General features: G+C 60.3%; 3 protein-coding genes across 7 annotated transcripts in view; 2 read left to right on the top strand and 1 right to left on the bottom strand.

Moving 5' to 3' along the window:
• The window catches only part of OBSL1 (obscurin like cytoskeletal adaptor 1), a 20,168-nt gene extending 11,164 nt beyond the window's left edge, over window positions 1-9,004 (top strand). The window contains exons 9-21 of one of the 5 annotated variants that reach the window (XM_064587126.1): window positions 583-855; window positions 1,525-1,800; window positions 1,877-2,164; window positions 2,353-2,628; window positions 3,220-3,489; window positions 3,636-3,908; window positions 4,900-5,166; window positions 5,919-6,031; window positions 6,492-6,648; window positions 6,810-6,971; window positions 7,300-7,404; window positions 7,711-7,980; window positions 8,854-9,004. In XM_064587126.1, coding sequence (XP_064443196.1) covers window positions 583-855; window positions 1,525-1,800; window positions 1,877-2,164; window positions 2,353-2,628; window positions 3,220-3,489; window positions 3,636-3,908; window positions 4,900-5,166; window positions 5,919-6,031; window positions 6,492-6,648; window positions 6,810-6,971; window positions 7,300-7,404; window positions 7,711-7,980; window positions 8,854-8,888 — 2,765 coding nt within the window. In that variant the 3' untranslated portion in view covers window positions 8,889-9,004. Of the gene's footprint in view, window positions 1-582; window positions 856-1,524; window positions 1,801-1,876; window positions 2,165-2,352; window positions 2,629-3,219; window positions 3,490-3,635; window positions 3,909-4,899; window positions 5,167-5,918; window positions 6,032-6,491; window positions 6,649-6,809; window positions 6,972-7,299; window positions 7,405-7,710; window positions 8,770-8,853 lie in introns of those variants that run through there. The other 4 variants (XM_045867905.3, XR_010410309.1, XM_064587127.1 and 1 more) reach the window with 4 other exon arrangements.
• On the bottom strand, window positions 8,995-15,456 carry TMEM198 (transmembrane protein 198). The gene is made up of 6 exons (XM_045867909.3): window positions 15,321-15,456; window positions 14,862-15,093; window positions 14,340-14,544; window positions 11,513-12,088; window positions 10,254-10,456; window positions 8,995-9,868 (listed from the first exon to the last, which is right to left on the bottom strand). Exons 3-6 carry the CDS (start codon window positions 14,503-14,505, stop codon window positions 9,731-9,733), a joined length of 1,083 nt encoding a protein of 360 aa, XP_045723865.1. The 5' UTR covers window positions 14,506-14,544; window positions 14,862-15,093; window positions 15,321-15,456; the 3' UTR covers window positions 8,995-9,730.
• On the top strand, window positions 15,086-20,649 carry CHPF (chondroitin polymerizing factor). The gene is made up of 4 exons (XM_045867908.3): window positions 15,086-15,993; window positions 17,066-17,639; window positions 18,157-18,336; window positions 18,924-20,649. The coding sequence occupies exons 1-4, from the start codon at window positions 15,680-15,682 to the stop codon at window positions 20,181-20,183; spliced, it is 2,328 nt and encodes a 775-aa protein (XP_045723864.1). The 5' UTR covers window positions 15,086-15,679; the 3' UTR covers window positions 20,184-20,649.
• The last annotated feature ends 2 nt before the right edge of the window (window positions 20,650-20,651 follow it).

Here is a 20,651-nt window from a genome sequence, read left to right as displayed (position 1 = left end):
CTTCGTCTGGAAAACAGGGATAAAACCATACCTACCTCTTTGGATCCCTGTGAGGGTTCAATGTGTAAAGTGCTTAGGGCTGTTCTGGAATGTTAGGAAATAGTATTTGCTATTACAGATCCAAGATCTCTTACTCACAATTCTGATCTAAAAAAAAAAAAAACAAAACAGTTAAAATCAAAAGTCTCTTTGCAAGTTGGATATTCAAAGTCATTTAGTAAAATCTGAGTTTAACTGCCGTGGAACGATTTCTACTCTTTAATTATCCTGCTTAGAGTGAGTATATCTCTAGGTTTCAACGCAGAAATGTTAGTGAGGTTGATGGGGCTGGAGGAGGTGCCCCAGAGGGGGCTGGGAGGAGCAGGTGTGTGATCTCTGATAAATGCACCATTTCTGGGATCTGAAGCATTCTGGATTCTCTCACACCTCCGGCCCCAGGGATTTCAGAGAGCAGGCCCTGGACCTCTTACTCCTTGTTATGATTATCCTTATCACTCTTATTACTGTGAACGACAGGAACTTCTTACTGCCAGGGAGGCTGACGGTGAGTTTGTGACAGCCTGTGATCACCCCACTCTGCAGAGCCCCCAGTGCGCATCATATATCCCCGGGATGAGGTGACCTTGATCGCCGTGAGCTTGGAGTGCGTGGTGCTGATGTGCGAGCTGTCCCGGGAGGACGCCCCTGTGCGCTGGTACAAAGACGGGCTGGAGGTGGAGGAGAGCGAGGCCCTGGTGCTGGTGAGCGATGGGCCGCACCGCCGCCTGGTGCTGCCTGCCGCCCAGCCCGAGCAGGGGGGCGAGTTCGTGTGTGACGCCGTAGATGACTCAGCCTTCTTCACTGTCACCGTCACAGGTGGGCAGTTCTCTGGGCACCCTGGGGAGCTAGAGAGGCAGGGGGCTAAGGGACAGACACCCAACCTTCTCACTTCCTGCATCTTAGGCCCCCCCCCACCTGCCCCCTTAGGAGCTTTCATTCAGTCATCAAATATTTATTGAGCAACTACTCTGCGCTTAGCGCTGTTCTGAATGCTGACAGAGTGGCAAGCCAATAAGACAAACCTCCAGTTCTCCACTAGAATTCGATTTCGTGGAGCTCGACTTCTAGTGAGGATGGACAGACAACCAGTAGGTGATGATAAGTACATCAGAGGGAAAGCAGGGAAGAGGGGTATGGAGTCGGGGCGACTTAGGGAGGGGCGTGCGTTGGGGCCAGTTAGGTCTGCGTCTACCTCTTTCTGCCCCTGGGACCTTGGACAAATCACTTTCCTCTAAAGAGGCCTCAAGTCCTCACCCATAAAGTGAAGCCAACATCGCTGCCCTCCTAGGGAGCGTCAGGAGTAACCGTGCCAAGAGCTTCAGTACGCTTAGTGTGGCACCTGGCACATAGTAGGTGCGCATGGATGGTAGCCACCCCGGTCCCAAGAGCTGCGCTGGGAAGAGAGAGGGCTCAGAAGCCAGGGGGTGAGTCAGGTAGAGGCCTGCCTGCTGAGCCTGAGCACCGCTCCCTCCGTCTGTCCGCCAGCCCCGCCAGAGAGGATTGTGCACCCGGCAGCCCGCTCCCTGGACCTGCAGTTCGGGGCCCCAGGGCGCGTGGAGCTGCGCTGTGAGGTGGCCCCTGCCGGGTCCCGGGTGCGCTGGTACAAGGATGGGCTGGAGGTGGAGGCATCGGACACGCTGCAGCTGGGAGCCGAGGGGCCTGCTCGCACCCTGACCCTGCCCCACGCCCAGCCCGAGGACGCCGGGGAGTATGTGTGTGAGACGTGTGACGAAGCTGTCACCTTCAATGTCAGCCTGGCTGGTGGGTGCTTCCTGCCAGCCTGGGTGCGGGTGGGGGGGTAGTAAGCCCGAGCCGACATGCTCCTCTTTCTGTCCAGAGCCCCCAGTCCAGTTCCTCGCCCCAGAGGCAGCCCCTGCCCCACTCTGTGTGGCCCCCGGGGAGCCGGTGGTGCTGAGCTGTGAACTGTCCCGGGCTAGCGCCCTGGTCTTCTGGAGGCACAACGGGAGCCCGGTGCAGGAGGGCGAGGGCCTGGAGCTCCATGCCGAGGGCCCCCGCCGCATCCTCTGCATCCGGGCTGCAGAGCTGGCCCACGCAGGCCTCTACACCTGCCAGTCCGCGACAGCCCCGGGGGCCCCCAGCCTCAGCTTCACCGTCCGAGTGGCTGGTAAGTATGGCCTGGGCAGAAGGCCTGAGAGAGCCGCACCCCCAAACCAGTATGAGTCTCCCCCCCTCCGCTTCTCTAGCGTGCCTCATCCATCCCTCACCCACGTCTCTCGGCATCTTGCTTCCCACTGCCCCCCTCGTAGCCCTCAGGCCTCTCCCTCCCAGTGACACCCTGCTCTGACCCCACAGAGCCCCCCGTGCAGGTGGTGGCCCCCGAGGCAGCCCAGACGAGGGTTCGCAGCACCCCAGGCAGGGACCTGGAGCTGGTGGTGCACCTTTCCAGGCCGGGGGGCCCTGTGCGCTGGTACAAGGACGGGGAGCGACTGGCGAGCCAGGGGCGGGTGCAGCTGGAGCAGGCCGGGGCGAGGCAGGTGCTGCGGGTGCGGGGGGCACGGAGTGGGGACGCTGGGGAGTACCTGTGCGACACGCCCCAGGACAGCCGCATCTTCCTCGTCAGCGTGGAAGGTAACAGTGCACCCCTCACACCCTGTGGGCCCTGGCACCCCAAAGACCACACCTCTGCACTGTCCCAGGACCCCCTCAGCCCCCAATCCCCTCCTTGCTACCTCTGGCTCCAACCAATGCGTGCACAGCTATTACTGAGACGAGGGTTCAGGCCTCCTTCTTTCAGGAACCATCTCTATAGAAGGAGGCCTAGCCCAGTGGTTAAAAGCAGGGGCTCTGGAGTCAGCCCACCCCGGGTCCGATCTGGGTTCTGCTTGCCAGGAGGGTGTGACCCTGGCAAGTTGCTCCACCTCTCTGAGCCCCCGGCTCTGAAGTGGGGGGATGGTGCTTGTCTTATAGGGCTGTGGTGACAGTTAAATAAGATAGGGTCCATGATAAATGATCTGTTAGGGAGTCAGAGGCAGACCAGGATTGAGAGGTGGCAGCTAGGAGGGGCAGGGAGCTGGCATCTTGTCCTTTGGGACGCCCCCCTATGGTCCTCAGGAAAGATCTTCACAATAACTGGGAGATGTACCCCCAGGAGAGGATGAAAAAGAGGGAAAGGGAAAGACACAGCCCACCTCACTGCCCGACCCCCCCTCCCCCACCCAGAACCACCACTGGCAAAGCTGGTCTCAGAGCTGACACCACTCACCGTCCACGAGGGGGATGATGCCACGTTCCGGTGTGAAGTCTCCCCACCAGACGCCGAGGTCACCTGGCTACGCAACGGGGCCGTTGTCATTCCGGGGCCCCAGCTAGAGCTAGGCCAGAGTGGTTCGAGCCGCACGCTGACCGTCCGAGGCTGCCAGCTTGACGACGCGGGGACCGTGACTGCACGAGCAGGGGGCACAGCCACGAGCGCCCGGCTCCACGTTCGAGGTCTGGTCCTGATGGGGATGAAGTGGTCTTGGCTCCTGTCCCTGTCCGCCCAACCCTGGCCCTAGCACACCTGTCCGTCTGCCCCGGGATCATCGGCCAGGGAGCAGGGTGTCAGGCTCCATGACCCCCTCCCCCTTCCTCCCCAGAAACGGAGCTGCTCTTCCTGCGGCGCCTGCAGGACGTGCGGGCCGAGGAAGGGCAGGACGTGTGCCTGGAAGTGGAGACAGGCCGAGTGGGTGCAGCGGGGGCCGTGCGCTGGATGCGAGGTGGGGAGCCCTTACCCCGTGACTCTCGCATGTCCATGGCCCAGGATGGCCACATCTACCGCCTCTTCATCCACGGCGTCGTGCTGGCCGACCAGGGCACCTACGGCTGTGAGAGCCACCACGATCGCACCCTGGCCAGGCTCAGCGTGAGGCGTGAGTGTCCTGTCCTCTCCTAATGCATTGCCCACCCCCTGGCGCAGCCTTTCCTGGCTGGCCCAGGGCCCCTCAGACCCCCACCAAAGTGCCCCTCACCACTGAGGCAAGTCAGCCTTGCCTGGCCTCCAGAAGTGTGACCTGAAGCAGCCTTCCCAAAGCAAAACTTGCCTTTTCTAGTGTTTTCTATGTACCCTAGAAGTCCGTGTGGATTTTGCATTCCATTTCACATGTCCAAGTTGGCTTTGCTGTAAACATAAATATTATATTCCGGAAAGACCTGCCATGTTTATCCCTTGCTCACATGCCCCAGGATACACGGGCCCATTTGGCAAAGAGCAGCCCCACCCCACAAGCCGGTGCTTTCTATCATCTGTGAGACCTCATGCAAATTACTTAACCTTTCTGAGCCAAGTCTTCTTAAGAATGGGGCTGATCCCTACTTCAAGGGTCTTTGAGAATGGAGATAACATGAAAAATGCCCAACAGAGCTTGGTGAATGATTGCTGTTGCTGATATGTATTCTCTTCTAATTTATTTCATTCATTTAATCACAATAAACCCACGTCTCAGTGCTATTCACCTTGTACAATTGGGAAAACTAAGGCCCAGAGAGGTCAAGCAGTTTGCGAAAGGTCACACAGCACACAAACTATGTGGCAGAGCTGGGGTCCAATCCCAGCGTATCTGACTTCAATTTCTGTGCTCCTTCCGGTGTCACAGCATCCCTCCTCACCCAGACTCCTCAACCCTCTAACCACAGCCCATCCCCTTCATGTGTGCCCTCCCCTAACAGCAATAAGCCCCTCCCCCCGAGTTGGCCTGCTGCGTTCCTTTCTCCCTGTACCCTGGTTCTGGGCTTCTTTCCATAGGAGCTCAGGTTGGGTGTTAGGGGTGGTACAGGCAGGGCCGAGGGGGTGTGTGAGCCCTCAAAATCCTTGCCCAGAGCTGGAGCCCTCATTCTCCCTCTCCCCCCGTCTTCCCCAATCAGCGAAGCAGCTAAGGGTGCTACGGCCTCTGGAGGATGTGACCATCATTGAGGGGGGCAGTGCCACCTTCCAGCTGGAGCTGTCCCAGGAGGGTGTGACCGGGGAGTGGGCCCGGGGTGGAGTGCGGCTGCAGCCGGGGCCCAAGTGCCACCTGCATGCCGAGAGCCGCACTCAGCGCCTGGTACTCAGTGGCCTGGGCCTGGCCGACTCGGGCTGCATCTCCTTCACTGTGGATTCCCTGCGCTGTGCAGCCAGACTCACCGTGAGAGGTGCGGATTCTGGGCCCGCTGCCTACCTACTGACTGCCCTGAGTGTGACTCTGCTGATCCCCCTTACTGCTTGAGTGTGGCTCCTCTGACCCATCTGATCATCCAGCATGACCCCAGTGGCCCTCCGGTCCCTGCAAACCACTGGCCGTGCGGCCACGAATGGGTCTCTGCCAGTGTGGTCCCTTTTGTCTGCCTGCCTGACTGTGGCCCCACCGACCGCTCTGAGCGTGACCCCACTGACCACACCAGCCTGCCGTGACCCCCACTGCCTGCCTCAGTGGGCCCCTCTGGCCCCTCCAGTCCCAGTGATCCACTAACTGCCTAAGGGTGACCCCACTAGCAGCTCTGCTTGAGTGTCCCCCATTTGTCCAGCCCACCGTGTTCCCTGCTGACCATACCACCCATTGGCCTCTGAACCCATCATGTCTCCCACTGGCCAGTGTCACCTGTCCATTCCAGCCAAGTGTGGTCCCCACTGACCATGCTTGCCTCTGGGTGACTCCACTGGCATCTCTGCTTTGGTCGCCCCCCCAGGCCCCTGTAGCCCCAGCATGTCCCCCACTGACACCCCCAGCTAGCCACTCCTGTCCCATTGACTCCCGTGGCCCTGTCGTGTCCTCCACTGACCAGCATCCCACTTGGATCACTTGTCCCAGCACATCCCCCCCTCACTAGTGGCCTCTCCTGATCATCCTAAATGTGTCCACCACTGATCCCTGTACTCAAGTGTGTCTTCCTTCTCCCACTGGCAGAGGCCCCAGTGACCATTGTGCGGGGGCCACAGGACCTAGAGGTGACTGAGGGAGACACAGCTACATTGGAGTGCGAGCTTTCCCAGGCTTTGGCTGATGTCACCTGGGAGAAGGTCAGAGCCCAGCCTACCTGGCGGCATAAGGACAGTAATAATAATGCCCCAAAAGGAAACAACTAATATTCACTGAAGGGATGTGCCTGGCACCCTGCTCAGATTTACATTTACTTAACACTTAACCCTCTAATCCTTACAAGAGCCCTATGAGGTAGGTTTTGCTATCTCAGTGTTATCGCTAAGGAGCCTGAGGCTCAGTGGGGTGAAGTATTGCCCGGGGGCAGACAAAAGGGGTAGAGCCCTAACGTCTCCAAGGGGGACACCTTCCCAACGAGGCTCCTGGCTCCTGGCGAGGCCCGGAAGGCTTGGGACAGCCAGATCCCGGCTTGAGAGCCAGGAAAGCGTAAACGCGCCTCGAAACCGCTTGACATCAACAGAGGGCGCCGCCGCCTCCCAGGGCCGCGGCTGCCTGTGTCCAGCCGAGTGCACCCTGACCCTCTGTAACTCTCGCCCCTAGGACGGGCGCCCGCTCACCCCCAGCCCTCGGCTCAGGCTCCAGGCCCTCGGCACGCGTCGCCTTCTCCAGCTGCGGCGCTGCGGCCCCTTGGACGCCGGGACCTACAGCTGTGCAGTGGGGACGGCTCGCGCCGGGCCCGTCCGCCTGGTCGTGCGCGGTGGGTTCGGGGGCGCTGCCGGGGCTGGGCACTGCTGTGGGCGCGGGGGCTGCGGACCCGACTGGCCCAGGACGGACTCTGGTGCCTCCAGAGAGAGGGGCGGGGCGGGGGCGTGGTCGGGTTCCGCCCCGCCCCACCTCACGCCTCCCGCTCCGCCCCAGAGCGCAACGTGTCTGTCCTCTCCGAGCTCCGGTCGGTTCGCGCCCGCGAAGGTGACGGCGCCACGTTCGAGTGCACCGTGTCGGAGGTCGAGACCACGGGGAGCTGGGAGCTCGGAGGCCGTCCGCTGAGACCTGGAGGCCACGTCCGCATCCGACAGGACGGTCTGGCCGACTTTCCTCCCACTCTGGTCCCTTGCTTCCCCGCGCCTGGCTCAGACAGACCCCGCCCTACTAGGATAAGCCCCGCCTCCACCTCGATGGGCCCCGCCCCATAGCCCAACGAGCAGTCTCCCGGTCTTTGCCGGGTCCCCAGCTCTGAGCCCTCGGTCCTAGACCGCTCCTCTTTTCCTTCGGCATCCCAATTCCGCCCATCCCAGCGCACATTTGCCGCGTCCAAACCGACCCGGGGACCTACTCCAGCCCACCCTCCTCCCTGAACCTTCCCCAGTGGCGGCTCCTGCCTCGCTTAGCGCCTCTCTCACCTCCCCAGGGAAGAAACACATTCTGGTGCTGAGCGAGCTGCGCCCGGAGGACGCCGGTGAGGTCCGCTTCCAGGCGGGACCTGCCCAGTCCGTGGCTCAGCTGGAGGTAGAGGGTAAGCAACTGGGGAGGGACGGTAGGGAGTGGGCATCATCTCCCCCGGGGACTGGCAGGCTGGCGGCTGGTCCTGGAAACGCTGCCTCCCCACCTCCCTTCCTCGAGGGACTCTTCTTCTGGGGAGGGTCACAGAAGGCAGTGCGTTTCCTGGGGAGGAGACTTTGGAGTAGGGGTACAGAGGAACGGGATGGTACCATAGAGATCTGAGACCAGGAGTGGAGGCTGCAAGGGGAGGGAAGATGCGTCTCTCCTCCTGGGGGCCCTGCGTGTCCCTGTTAACTTAAGCCCTCGTCCTCACCCGCAGCACTGCCTCTCCAGATGTGCCGCCGCCCCCCTCGAGAAAAGACGGTTCTCGTCGGCCGCAGGGCGGTGCTGGAGGTGACTGTGTCCCGCTCGGGGGGCCACGTGTGCTGGTTGCGGGAGGGGGTCGAGCTGTGCCCGGGAGACAAGTATGAGCTGCGCAGCCACGGCCCCACCCACAGCCTGGTCATCCATGACGTGGGACCTGAGGACCAGGGCACTTACAGCTGCCAGGCCGGCCAGGACAGCGCCCACACACGGTTGCTGGTAGAGGGTGAGTGAAGCTGACTGGGCAGAGGTCAGAGGGACAGGCTGGCTGACCAGGAAGGAGGGGTTGCCTGGGAGCTGGGGGGCTGAGACACACCTACCAGAGGTTTTCCAGGACTTGGGATGGCCAGTTGGTTCTGGGGTGCATTGGAGGTGGGGAGTGGGGGAGGGGCTGAGGAGAGGAGGGAGCCCTGTGTTCTCCACAGGAACCATTTGCTTCAGGTCAGCTGTTCCCACCTTTCTATGCCCTTTCCTGTTCAGGCTTCTCACTCCCTCCTGCCTCTGGACCACATCTGTCTCTCTTGAATGCCCCATTTGTACCCTAATCCCTCTCCTTCCCACCTACTGGTCCCTTGGTCTGTGCCCCCACCTGCCTCTCATCCCGCTTCTGCTCTCTGCCCAGCTGGCTTCTGCCCATCCCAGTGAGCTAGCTCCACATCGGTCTGAGCAGAGGGCTCCTGAGCTAGTCCCATTTCCTTCCTCTTCCACATACAGATGCCCCACCCTCCTGCATTTCATGCCTTGCCCCACCCCTAACTGGGGGCTGACCCGTTTTCCTGCCCCCGCAGACATCCCAGACAGAGGCCCGGAAAGGGTAGGGCAGAGGGTGAGGACCCAGCTCTTCCTGTGTGGGTGCCCGGGCTCTGCCAGGGGAGAGGACGGTGGTACCCACTCTCTCCCCAGCCCCACGCCGAGTCATTCCTCTGCAGGTAGCTAGGAGGACCGAACCAGGCCAGGCAGGTGCCCTCGGACAGCTTGGAAGGCGTGTGCCCGTACCCTGGGCAGGGGTGGGCGGGGGGGGGGGGGCGCAGGGGAACCAGAGGTGTTGGGATACAATAAAGTGGTACAGTCCTTTTCCCTGGCTCTCTGTGTGATGTAGGAGGGCAGAAGTTGCCTGGGGCCCCTGTGCAGTAAGTGACACCGGACACCAAAGGCTGCAGCGCTTCCAGTATGGCCCCTGAAAGTGCCAGCCACTGAAGACCACCACCACGCCTGGCAGAAGCCACACAGTTTGGCACATTTATAAAATATGTAAAACAGGGTGGGGTGAGGGGAGACAGAAGCATGAGGTGTCCAGGGTGGCATGACAGACACCAGACATGCATCGTGCATTGAAGCCCCCTCCCCCAGCCCCTCTCCCTACCCCAGCCCAGAGCAGCACCCCCCACCCCCCTCCCCTGCCACTGCCCTCAGGCTGGTGGCTTTGCAGAGGACAGGGGACCAGGGTGAGGGGTGCTGCCGTTTGCCCCATGGACAAGGACAAGAAGCCTTAGATGAGTCTAGTTGAGAGGTGGAGCCATGGGGAAGGAAGGCAGACCTCCTCCACTTCGACATGCAGGAGAGTGGCCTGTGGGACCCCAGCGGTGGGAGAGGAGGGGCAGGGCCAACCTTAGACAAGCCCTACCAATCAGAAATCTAAGGCAAGGGTCCCAGTGTCCCCTCCAAGCCCACCCTTCCATACACACACACACACACACACAGGCAACACACTCACAACCCTGAGCACACCCCAATGGGGCTCACACCCCGCATCCCTCAAGAGCCCCTCTGGAGCTTGGGAGGAGGCTTTCCCCTTAGGCCAGGGCTAGCCTGAGACAGGTTCTCCCTCCCAGTAGCCAGGTCAGCCCTCTTCAGCGTGGGGAGAGGGACAGCCAAAGGCCACAAGGCCAGGCGGGCTGGGTGGTGGTCCAGCAGGCCTCCCCAAGCTGGCAGAGCTGGTGACCGAAGAGTCTAGGTGGGCAGGAGCAGCAGGACTGCTATACCCGCACGGGGGGCCCTGAGCAGGCTGTCAGCGGCCCCCGAGACCCATACTCATAGTCCGCATCTGTGGGCGAGGCCATGAAGGAGCTCAGTGAGCTCCCTGTCTGCCGATCCCGGAAGCTCTGGATGTAGCTCTGTGGGAGAGTAAAGACAGGTGTGAGAGAGGTACTGCAGACCCTGCCCAGAAGGCCACCTCAGGCAGACATCCTGTCCCTGCAGCCCACAGCCTGAGACTCAGCCCAGACTGCCTTAGGCCCGGGACCTCACCACACCCGGAGTCCACAGCCCTGAGACCCTACCCCCTACCATACCTCATCAATATTCATACTCAGGACACCTTTCCCCCAATCCTAGACCTGGACCCCTCAGGCTCATTGGGCAGGGGTCACAATAGGTAGACAAATGCTAGGCCTTCGAGATAGTGTGATCAGCCCCTTGGGAAGGCCCAGTCCTGCTGGGACAGAATCTGCCGCATTCCCTTCTTCCCCGTTCGGGGCTAGAGAGGCTCAGGGTGCTCACCGGGGAGAGGACATCTCCATTGAAACGTTTGATGGGCACCGGCCTGCGCCGATAAGCCGGGTCAGGGGGCCCAGGTCTTGGAGGAGCCCGGGGGCCTCTGGGGGGTGCCCGAGGGGGTCTCTTCTTCCTCCGCTTCTCCTTGCGCTCCTCCTGCTGCCGAATCCGCATTAGCTGCACGCGTCGCCGCTGCCGGCTGATGACCACTGTGAGGGGATGGGCAGAGAAGGGTCTCACAGGCCCTCGTGCCTTGTCTCCCCCAAGCCTCCCCGATCCTCCCTACCCGAGGGCTCCAGGCTCCCAGATTCCCTTCATCTGTGACCTCCCACTCCCCCTTCCTTTCCTGGTCTCCCACCTCCCAGATGGGACTTCTTGCAGTTGTTTTTTTCTTCCGACGGTCATATGGAAGATTCCTAGACTTCTAAGTACTCCCTCTCCAGCTGTTAATCCCTTTTCCCATCCTGAGCCCCAGGTGACTCACCTAAACCAGACGTCATCCTCTCTCAACCAGATAACTACTGTCTCCTTCTCACTGGTCTGCCTTTCTACACTTGCCCTCCCCGATGTTTTCTACCAGCAGCGAGTGAGCATCCCAAACCCTAAATGAGATTATATGCCCCCTGCTTTAAACCTGCAGGAGCATCACATTGCCTTTCTGGTAAAATCCAGAGTCCTCATCATGGCCCACAGGGCCCGCACAAATGGCATGCCTCCACCCACCACACTCCAGCCCACTTGCTCAGCAAGCCAAGCTCTTTCTTTCTGGGGACCTGCCCTTGCCGTTCCCTCTTCTCTAGCTCCTTGCATGTGGCCTCTTATCTTTCAGCACTCTGCTTAAATGTCACCTCTTCCAAGGGGCCTTCCCTGACCACCCTATCTATAATAGCCTCTGTAAGTCACTTGTTCACGTTGCCCTGAATATCTCTTTCATATGACTCCAGAGCTGGAATAATCTAGTGTTTGCATTCTGTTGTCTGTCTCCCTCCACCTGAATGTGATCCCATGAGGGCAGGCACCTTTTCTCTTGGATCCCCTGTGCCTGAAATGGGCTTGCCACAGACCCCACACAGCCCTATACCTTATTGCAGAATGAAGGGTGGGGCTGAGGTCCTGCCTGGCCAGACCCTGAGCAGGTCAGCTCTCCAACCCTATTTGGCCGCTGGTGTGCACAGCTTCTTCCCCCCCACCCCATTCCGTCCTTCCCCCCACCCATCCCCAGCCGCTCCTTTCTCTCTCGCCCACCCTGGCCTGTGCCCTCTCACCTTCCGTGTGGGAGTCCCCCTCGGCCGTCACCCGCCACTGCACCAGAACGCCCATCAGGCTGAGCAGGGGCCAAAGTGCCAGCAGGGCCCAGCTCCGCCAGCAGAGGGGAGGTACTGGGGCGGCGCGCAGGCGCTCCACCGCATAGCGCCCCAGCAGCAGCAGCTCGGCAAAGTAGTCGGCGGCCGTGGCAATGAGCGCAGCACCGGTCACGGCGGTGGCCAGGGTGGTGAGTGGTCGGGGCCAGCGCAGCGTGAGCAGGGCACAGAGTAGGCCGCCCCCCAGCAGCAGCCCTAGCGGGCCCCACACGGAGCCCGGCTGGTAGTAGGGCGCGGAGCCCAGCAGGGCGGCAGCAGCGAGCAGCAGACCGAGCAGCAGCCCAACCAGGAAGAGGCCCACGCTGCGCACCAGCATGGCCACCAGCCCGCAGAGCAGCCCAATGCCCAGTGCGATGCCCGCACTTGCCCCCGCACTCAGCTGCGTCTCCAGCACCCGCTCTCGGTAGCACAGCAGGAAGATGACCACCGAGCCAAACAGCAACCCAGTGAGGAAGAGCACTGCCTTGAAGCAGCGGTAACCTGGAGGGGAACAAGGGCTAGTGAGGGGCCCAAACGAGGTCGCCGGGCTCCAGGCGGGAGACTGAGCTTTCATGGATATGGAATCACAGGGGAACCGGGAGCAGGACACTAAGATCAGAGACTTGGGGGGGTCACTGAGGGTATCAGTGATGGGACCACTGAGGTCAAGGCAGGTCAGAGAGAGAGGTCACTGGGAGTCCCTGGGAAAACAGAGAGATAGAGTGATGAGATGAGCACTGGGTCTTGGAGGGTCAGAGGAGTCAGATAAATCATTGGAGTCAAGAGTCAATCAGTGATAGGGTCATTAGGATCTTTGGAATCATAGGGGTCAGAGAGCTTGGTCACTGGAGTCACAAGGGACCAGCAATTAGAATCATTGTGGCCTTGGGAGGGACTGCTCAGAGACATGAGGGATTCAGAAGTCAGAAAGAACTTGAGAGATGAGGGTCACACAGGTTCAGAAAGATGAGGTCTTTGAGGGGTCACAGGGCTTCAGAGATACGACATTATTAGAAAACGACAAAGAGAATGGAGAAGCAGGGTTATTGGGGAAGGATTCCAGAAGATGAGGTCATTGCAAGTAGGGGAATTGACAGACATGGAATCATTGAGAGTATTAAAGGGTTTCTGAGAGGGGGAAATATTGAGGCCAGAGAAATGGGAGATCGTGGTGGGGGAGGGGCACACAATGGCATCATAGGTATCAAAGTGTTAGGAGTAATAGAGGGAGACAGAGGGATGGGAGGTAATGAGATAACAAGGTGGTTGGGGATCACTAGGGTCATAGGTGTCAAAGAGGATTTTAAGGGGAAACAGTGCTCATGGAGTTTCGGCAAAATGGAAGTTATACCCATTAAGAGGACCTGGAATGGTGAGGAACTTGTAGATATGAACAGTTGGGTACATGGAAGTCAGAGATGGAGGTCAAGGGGTCAGGGAGCTCCAAAGAGAAAGTTCACAAAGAGGAGATGGAGTTTTAGGACTGAGGGGAGGCATCAGAGTCCAGGAGGTTCTGGGGTTAGAAAGAGGAGTAGGGCGTACACAAGTGCTCAGAGTCCAAGAGCCTGGGAATGAGGGCATCCAAAGAGGGTAGGGTGGCAGGAAAGCCCAGAAGAGGGAATGTCAGGTTGCACTGAGCAACTGCAGAGGGAATGGGTATGGGTAGTGGAGGGCATGAGGTGACAGACTCCTTGGAGACCCAGAATGTGTCCTGAACCCTTAGAAGGGCACTTCCTCTTGCTCATTCTGCAGTTGTGCAGCCTCGAGTTTGTGGGTGGAAGGGGAGGGACCATCTGGCTCCCATCCGTGCCTACTACACAACCATTCTAGGGGGAGGTATAGAGGCTGCAGAGCACTTGTCTCATGACACCTCTGCCCAGCCTGGAATCCAGACCTCCGTGCCCTTGTTCTCCTTCCAGTTGCCTATAATGCTCCCCCTGGAGGCCCCCAGCCCATCAAGCTTGCTCCCCTCTCTGAAATCCTGTAGCTCTTGCTATAGTCATTGAGCACTTACTCCATTAGCCCATCTGGCACCTTTGTGCAAATTAGAAAAAGTCGTGTCTTCCTCTAGGCAAAGCAGCCCATGCCAAGGCCTAGAGTTTGGCAAGTGGAGCATGGGCTGGACTTCAGACCCCAGTTATCTATTCAACTGAACTCCCTTGTACAGTGCCCATCCTATACAACTGTTCACGGCAGCCCTGATTACTAGAGCCTGCCTTGTAGGCTATCTCCATGTATGTGACTACCATCTAGCCCACCCTAACATGTATTACAGGGGTGAATGTTCCAGAAGTCTCTCCCCTACTGGACAATATGCCCTGTGGTAAAGGACTATGTTCAGTCAGCCTGCTAAATATTTTCTGTGACCCAAACACATCTTCACCACAATAGCTATTATTTACTGAGTGTCTACTATTTTCACAACAAACCTATGTGAGACAAATATCATTGTCCCCACTGTTCAGATGAGAAGACTGAGGCTCAGACAGGTTAATGTGCTCAGGTATCACAATTAGTAAGGTACAGAGCCAGTTTCAAATTCAAGCCTGCCTAATTAAAAAACCTGTGTTTTCTAGGATCTAGAGTCTAGATGATCCATGAACATGTGTGGGATGAAAGAAAGAGATAGCTATTCATGGTGGTGGTGGTGGTGGTGGTGGTGGTGATGTTCTAGAGAAGATTTGGGGTGCCTAGAGAAATAATTAGGGGAAACAGTGGGGTGCCCAGATGAGGGATGAGATAGGGGTCTCACCGAAGAAGCAGTAGACGACTCCAAACAGACAGCACATGATGCAGACGAGGGCCGGCAGTGCCTGGTACCTGCGCTCCAGGGGCTGCTCACAGGGTGCACCCCAGAAGGCATCATCTGGCTCGGGGGGCAGCAGCTGGAACCGCAGTGTCGCCACAGTGCCTGGCATAGTGCTGGGAATGGAAGGGAGTCACCCTCCCAGGTCAGCCTGACGGAGAGGAAGTTGGGGTCAAGGAGGAGTCCTGGGTCTCCACCAGGATGGGGGCAAGAATGGGAATGGGAGAGCCAGGCAAGGACACCAGCGGACAAAGGAGTGGTGCCCAGATCATGCAGCTCTGGAAGCATTTCTGAAGTGGAGCAAAAGACAAAGGGAAACAAAGTGCCTGGCTAAAGGAGGGGTTGGGATGAAAAAGTTAAAAGGGACACTGGATTGAGGGAAGAGGAGGGCAGTGTGCTGCCGGTAAGAAGGAGGCAGCCAGGAGACTCCCCTGTGGGCGGCCAAATCTGGGATTGTCCAAGATCTACCTGGGCTGGAGGCGACCTGAGCTTCTGAGCGAAAGAGGCCGTGCAGGGGCCCGAGGTTCCGGGGTTGTGGAGCGCCAGAGGCCCCAGCTGACTGGGGTCCGGGAAAAGTCCGCCGTGCGGGGAAGGGGGCTGCTGGGCCGGAGAGACTGGTCTCTGTGCGGCGGCGGCGCTGCTCCGCCTCCAACACCGGCTGGCACTCCAGTCCCGCGGAGTCTGGGGACTCAGGCTGGGCCTGGGAAAGGGAAAGGAGCAGGAGCAGGGGCTCGGGCTGCCCCAGAGCCGCGGCCCCATGCCCTGAGCCCGCCCGCGGCCTTTGGTGCTGATGGACAGCTCCGGCCTCTGCTCCTGACGTCACTCAGGGCGCACCATCCAGGCAGGGGCGGGCTGCTTCTGACGTCACCCGGGACGCACCAACCACGCCGGGGAGGCAGGGGACTCCGCCCCCGGCATTTCCCTCACCCGCACTGAGGAGGGGGCACTTCCGGGGGTCCTTCCCCTTTAACCTCCCCCTTCTGCTCCGTCTCCGGTAGCTGGAGCCCGAGACCCCACCCCGGGGGCGGGGACCTCGCAGTGACACGTCGGACCGCGGCGGCCGCGGCCCAGGCTCCCGCTCGGAGCGCTAGAACCCTGCGCCCTACGGAGGAGGATCGGAGAGCGGCGCAGGGGAGTTCGACGAGGGCCGCGTCGGTGGGGAGGGAGCGGGACCGCCCGCTTGGCCCGGGCCCTCGGATCCGCCCCCTCCCTGGTCCCGCCCCCTCGGAGCTTCCTCTGGCTGCTGTGGGGCTGCTCCGGGGCCGGCGGCCCGCGGTCCCGGCGCCATGCGGGCATCGCTGCTGCTTTCGGTGCTGCGGCCCGCAGGGCCCGTGGCCGTGGGTATCTCCCTGGGCTTCACTCTGAGCCTGCTCAGCGTCACCTGGGTGGAGGAGCCGTGCGGCCCAGGGCCGCCCCAACCCGGAGATTCTGAGCTGCCGCCGCGCGGCAACACCAACGCGGCGCGCCGGCCCAACTCGGTGCAGCCCGGAGCCGAGCGCGAGAGGCCCGGGACCGGCGCAGGCGCCGGGGAGAACTGGGAGCCGCGTGTCTTGCCCTACCATCCTGCACAGCCTGGCCAGGCCGCCAAAAAGGCCGTCAGGTAGGGATCAGCCCCGCCAGTCCCACCCCCTAGGCACCCGCCGGGGCGGGCGCGCCGGGGAGGCCGCCGGAGGCTGGGTCAGGCTCCGGAAGGAAGGGGCCGGCCGGCCAGGAAGTCTTTGGCCCCGATAACTTCCGATGGCCCTGCTTCCCCGGGAGCTGTGGAACCCATCGGAAGCGCTTTCTGGGCCCCGTCCAGGCCTGGACTGAACTTGCCCTCCTCTGTCCTAAACTGGCTCGATCCCATGCCATGGTCCCTCATAGATCCTATTAGCTCCCTGGTTGGGCTCTTGGGTTTCCAGAAATGACTGGTACATAGGGTGGGTGCATAGAGAGAGGGAAAGAGAAAAGAAAAAACTAGGTTTTACCTGTTTCTCCTGTTCCTGGGTGGGACACCGCAGGATGAGATTTGGGGAGGAAGGGGGAGGTACCCATCCCATTAATGCTACTCTGCCCATGAGTTGAAATAATTTTCTCCTAAGTAACCCTGAGTTCAAATTTCAGTTTTGCAACTTACCTTCTGCATTATGGAAGGTAAGTTACTGGAACCCCTGAGCCCCAGTTTGCCCTTGTCCCAAACACACTCAATACGTTCCTATGCCATAGATTCCTTTACATCATTTGTGCGATGTATTTGTGGTATAATGGCGTATTTATATAGAAATCAGTATATACGCGGTGTGTGGAATAACTATGTGCTGAGCACGTGGCTAAGTGCTTTGATTAGATACAATCAACCACTTTTTACAGAGCAGGCTACTGAGCGAGGCTCAGGTAGGTTAAATTACTTGTTCAAGGACACAGCTGCTAAGTGGTGAAACAGAATCAGACCCACAAAGTATCCCTCATATCGGCATGGATATTGCCATCTCCCCAAAGCACTGAGTAGGTAAGGCCAATATTTCAGGTAAATCCTCATGACCCCTGGGAGAGAGTTGTTATTCTTATTCTATACCTAGGGGAAGAAACAGTTCCAGAGAGGATGTGACCCGCCAGAGCCTATGTATGCGCTCTCCTGCCTGCCCTGTTGTCTTTTTGATAACCTTGTGCCCTCTGCCCCCCCCCCCCCCCAGGACCCGATACATCAGCACAGAGCTGGGCATCCGGCAGAGGCTGCTTGTGGCGGTGCTGACCTCACAAGCCACGTTGCCCACACTGGGTGTGGCCGTGAACCGCACGCTGGGGCACCGGCTAGAGCGCGTGGTGTTCCTGACCGGCTCTCGGGGCCGCCGGGCACCACCGGGCATGGCCGTGGTGACACTGGGTGAGGAGCGGCCCATTGGGCACCTGCACCTGGCACTGCGCCACCTACTGGAGCAACACGGTGACGACTTTGACTGGTTCTTCATAGTGCCTGATGCCACCTACACCGAGGCCCATGGACTGGCTCGCCTAGCTGGCCGTCTTAGCCTGGCAGCCGCCGCCCACCTCTATCTGGGCCGGCCGCAGGACTTCATCGGGGGAGAGCCCGCCCCAGGCCGCTACTGCCACGGCGGCTTTGGGGTGCTGCTGTCTCGCACACTGCTGCAGCAGCTGCGCCCCCACCTGGAAAGCTGCCGCAACGACATCGTCAGCGCGCGCCCGGACGAGTGGCTGGGGCGCTGCATCCTCGATGCCACCGGGGTGGGCTGCACCGGCGACCACGAGGTGGGCAGATAAGCCGCCCCGCCGGCTCCTCTGGTCTGAGCTTGTGCACTTGCCCCTCAGAGGCGAGGGGGTAGTTGGAAATAATAGCCCTGGGTTTTCCATGCCAGTGCTGTCACTTTCTATCCCTGTGGTTACAGGGGCAAATCACTCATCTCCTGAACTTGGGTATCCTCCAGACCAATGAAAATAACTATTGCTCAGGGTTGTTCTAAGGATTAGGAAAAAAATAAGGGAGCCTTGCACATAGTAGGTGTTCAGTGTTGGCTATTATTTTATTTGAGCCCCCGGACAGCTCTGAGATAGGATGCATATGCCCATTGCACAGATGAGCTAGCAGAGGCTTGCCCAAAGTCACACAAGCTCACAACTGGTCAAGGTAGACTTAAACCCAGTAATTCTGACTCCCAAGTCCACAACAGGTCATAGGATGGGAAGATGAGGCACACACTGGGGGGTGGGTGGGGAGGCTGTCCCATCACTCTTCCCGTTATGGACCCCTTCCCTTCCCCCTCTCCAGGGAGTCCACTATAGCTACCTGGAGCTACGCCCTGGGGAGCATGTGCAGGAAGGAGACCCCCATTTCCGCAGTGCCCTGACAGCCCACCCTGTGCATGACCCCGTGCATATGTACCAGCTGCACAAAGCTTTTGCCCGAGCTGAGCTGGAACGCACATACCAGGAGATCCAGGAGCTGCAGGTATGGTCTGGGCCCCAGGGATAGAGGAGACAGGTCCTGAGACGTCTCAGAGATCCCAGGGAAATAAAAGCTAGCACTAGAGGGGCGCCTGTGGCTCAGTAGGTTGGGTGTCTGCCTTCGGCTCGGGGCATGATCCCGGGGTCCTGGGATCGAGCCCCACATCCGGCTCCTTGCTCAGTGGGGAGTCTGCTTCTCCCTCTCCCTCTGCCTGCCGCTCCCTCTGCTTATGCTTGTGCTTATGTTTGTGTGCTCTCTCTCTCTCTCTGTGTCAAATAAATAAATAAAATCTTAAAAAAAAAAAAAAAAAACCTAACACTAGAGTCCGAGAACAAACCAGCTTCCCAGTCGCTGTTCGTTTCTGCCTTTTCTGAGAAGCTCCTCTGGAAACTTCCCTTTCCACCCTTAGGCTGCCCCAATCTGGGGGAAGGGTAGGTGGGGGCCCTGGGATAGCAGGGGTTGGCAGGGGAGTGGAGACCCATCCCAAGTAGCGCCCATCCAAAGTAGCATCCCAATGGCTGCTTTGTCCTCCAGCGATGTGCTGACCCCCACGGTCTTTGCCTTGCTCATGGTCTGTTTCTCCAACCTAGTGGGAGATCCAGAACACCAGCCATCTGGCAGCTGACGGGGAGCGGGCAGCCACCTGGCCCGTGGGCATTCCAGCACCATCCCGCCCGGCCTCCCGCTTTGAGGTGCTGCGCTGGGACTATTTCACAGAGCAGCATGCTTTCTCCTGTGCTGACGGTTCGCCCCGATGCCCACTGCGAGGGGCCGACCGGGCCGATGTGGCTGACGTTCTAGGGGCAGCCCTGGAAGAGCTCAATCGTCGCTACCACCCAGCCCTGCGGCTCCAGAAACAGCAGCTGGTCAACGGCTACCGACGCTTTGATCCTGCCCGGGGCATGGAGTACACACTGGACTTGCAGCTGGAGGTGCTGACCCCCCAGGGCAGCCGCCGGCCCCTGACCCGCCGGGTGCAGCTGCTACGGCCGCTGAGCCGTGTGGAGATCTTGCCTGTGCCCTATGTCACAGAGGCCTCGCGGCTCACCGTGTTACTGCCTCTGGCTGCGGCCGAGCGTGACCTGGCCCCTGGCTTCCTGGAGGCCTTCGCCGCTGCAGCCCTGGAGCCCGGCGACACGGCAGCGGCCTTGACCCTGCTGCTCCTGTACGAGCCCCGGCAGGCCCAGCGGGCGGCCCACGCGGACGTCTTTGCACCTGTCAAGGCCCGCGTGGCCGAACTGGAGCGGCGTTTCCCCGGTGCCCGGGTGCCCTGGCTCAGTGTGCAGACGGCCGCGCCCTCACCACTGCGCCTCCTGGATCTGCTCTCCAAGAAGCACCCGCTGGACACGCTGTTCCTGCTGGCCGGGCCAGACACGGTGCTCACGCCTGACTTCCTGAACCGCTGCCGCATGCACGCCATCTCCGGCTGGCAGGCCTTCTTCCCCATGCACTTCCAGGCCTTCCACCCGGCCGTGGCCCCCCCGCAGGGCCCCGGGCCCCCGGAGCTGGGCCGAGACACGGGCCGCTTTGATCGCCAGGCGGCCAGCGAGGCCTGCTTCTACAACTCCGACTACGTGGCGGCGCGCGGGCGGCTTGCAGCGGCCCCCGAGCAGGAGGAGGAGCTGCTGGAGAGCCTGGACGTGTACGGGCTCTTCCTGCGCTTCTCCGGCCTCCACGTGCTGCGGGCCGTGGAGCCCGCACTGCTGCAGCGCTACCGGGCCCAGGCGTGCAGCGCGCGGCTCGGCGAGGACCTGTACCACCGCTGCCGCGAGAGCGAGCTGGAGGGCCTGGGCTCCCGCACCCAGCTAGCCATGCTGCTCTTCGAGCAGGAGCAGGGCAACAGCACCTGAGCCCGCCCCGCAGCCCGGAGCCCCGGCATGGCAGCGCCCCCCACCAACTCCTCCCCAGCAACCCAGAGCCACCTACCAGCCTCGCCGGACAGGGCTGGCTGCAGCCTTGGACCCCAGGGCCGCCCGCGGGCCCCCTCTCTCTAGCTTTGTGGGTCCTCGGGCTCAGGACAGGCCCCGGCGGGGGTGGGGGGTGGGGGGGAACCTCCGGAACTGCCCCTTCCTGCCCCAAACCTGGTCTCCCTGCCCCCGCCCCCCTTGACGCTGCTGATCAGGCTGTGGCCTCTTGAGTATTTATGCAGTGCAGTCTGCCTGACGCCAGCCCCATCTCCTAGGGCCTCCTGGGGGCTGGGCTGTAGATGAGTGGTTGGGGAAGAGGGGAGCTGAGAGAAGAAGGTAGGGTATCTCCCAACTTCTCCCTTCTGGACCTGGATGAAGCTCCCTGCCTTTAATAAACTGACTGAGTGTGGA

The sequence above is a fragment of the Mirounga angustirostris genome, unplaced genomic scaffold (genome assembly GCF_029215605.1).
Source record: "Mirounga angustirostris isolate CCGP_5_RB_7025 unplaced genomic scaffold, mMirAng1.0.hap1 SCAF_3, whole genome shotgun sequence".
Lineage (NCBI taxonomy): Eukaryota > Metazoa > Chordata > Mammalia > Carnivora > Phocidae > Mirounga > Mirounga angustirostris.
Note: the sequence above shows the minus strand (reverse complement) of the source record. Positions and strands in the feature narration are given on the sequence as shown.

What these genes read in the sequence shown, in the direction of transcription:
- TMEM198 (XM_045867909.3), bottom strand. Translation starts at nt 14,505, where the DNA reads ATGCCAGGCACTGTGGCGACACTGCGGTTCCAGCTGCTGCCCCCCGAG. An exon ending in GGGGGACTCCCACACGGAAG is followed by an intron (nt 10,457 to 11,512) that starts GTGAGAGGGCAC and finishes ATCCCCTCACAG; the next exon opens with TGGTCATCAGCCGGCAGCGG. An exon ending in ATGGAGATGTCCTCTCCCCG is followed by an intron (nt 9,869 to 10,253) that starts GTGAGCACCCTG and finishes ACTCTCCCACAG; the next exon opens with AGCTACATCCAGAGCTTCCG.
- CHPF (XM_045867908.3), top strand. Translation starts at nt 15,680, where the DNA reads ATGCGGGCATCGCTGCTGCTTTCGGTGCTGCGGCCCGCAGGGCCCGTG. An exon ending in GCTGCACCGGCGACCACGAG is followed by an intron (nt 17,640 to 18,156) that starts GTGGGCAGATAA and finishes CCCCCTCTCCAG; the next exon opens with GGAGTCCACTATAGCTACCT. An exon ending in AGGAGATCCAGGAGCTGCAG is followed by an intron (nt 18,337 to 18,923) that starts GTATGGTCTGGG and finishes TCTCCAACCTAG; the next exon opens with TGGGAGATCCAGAACACCAG.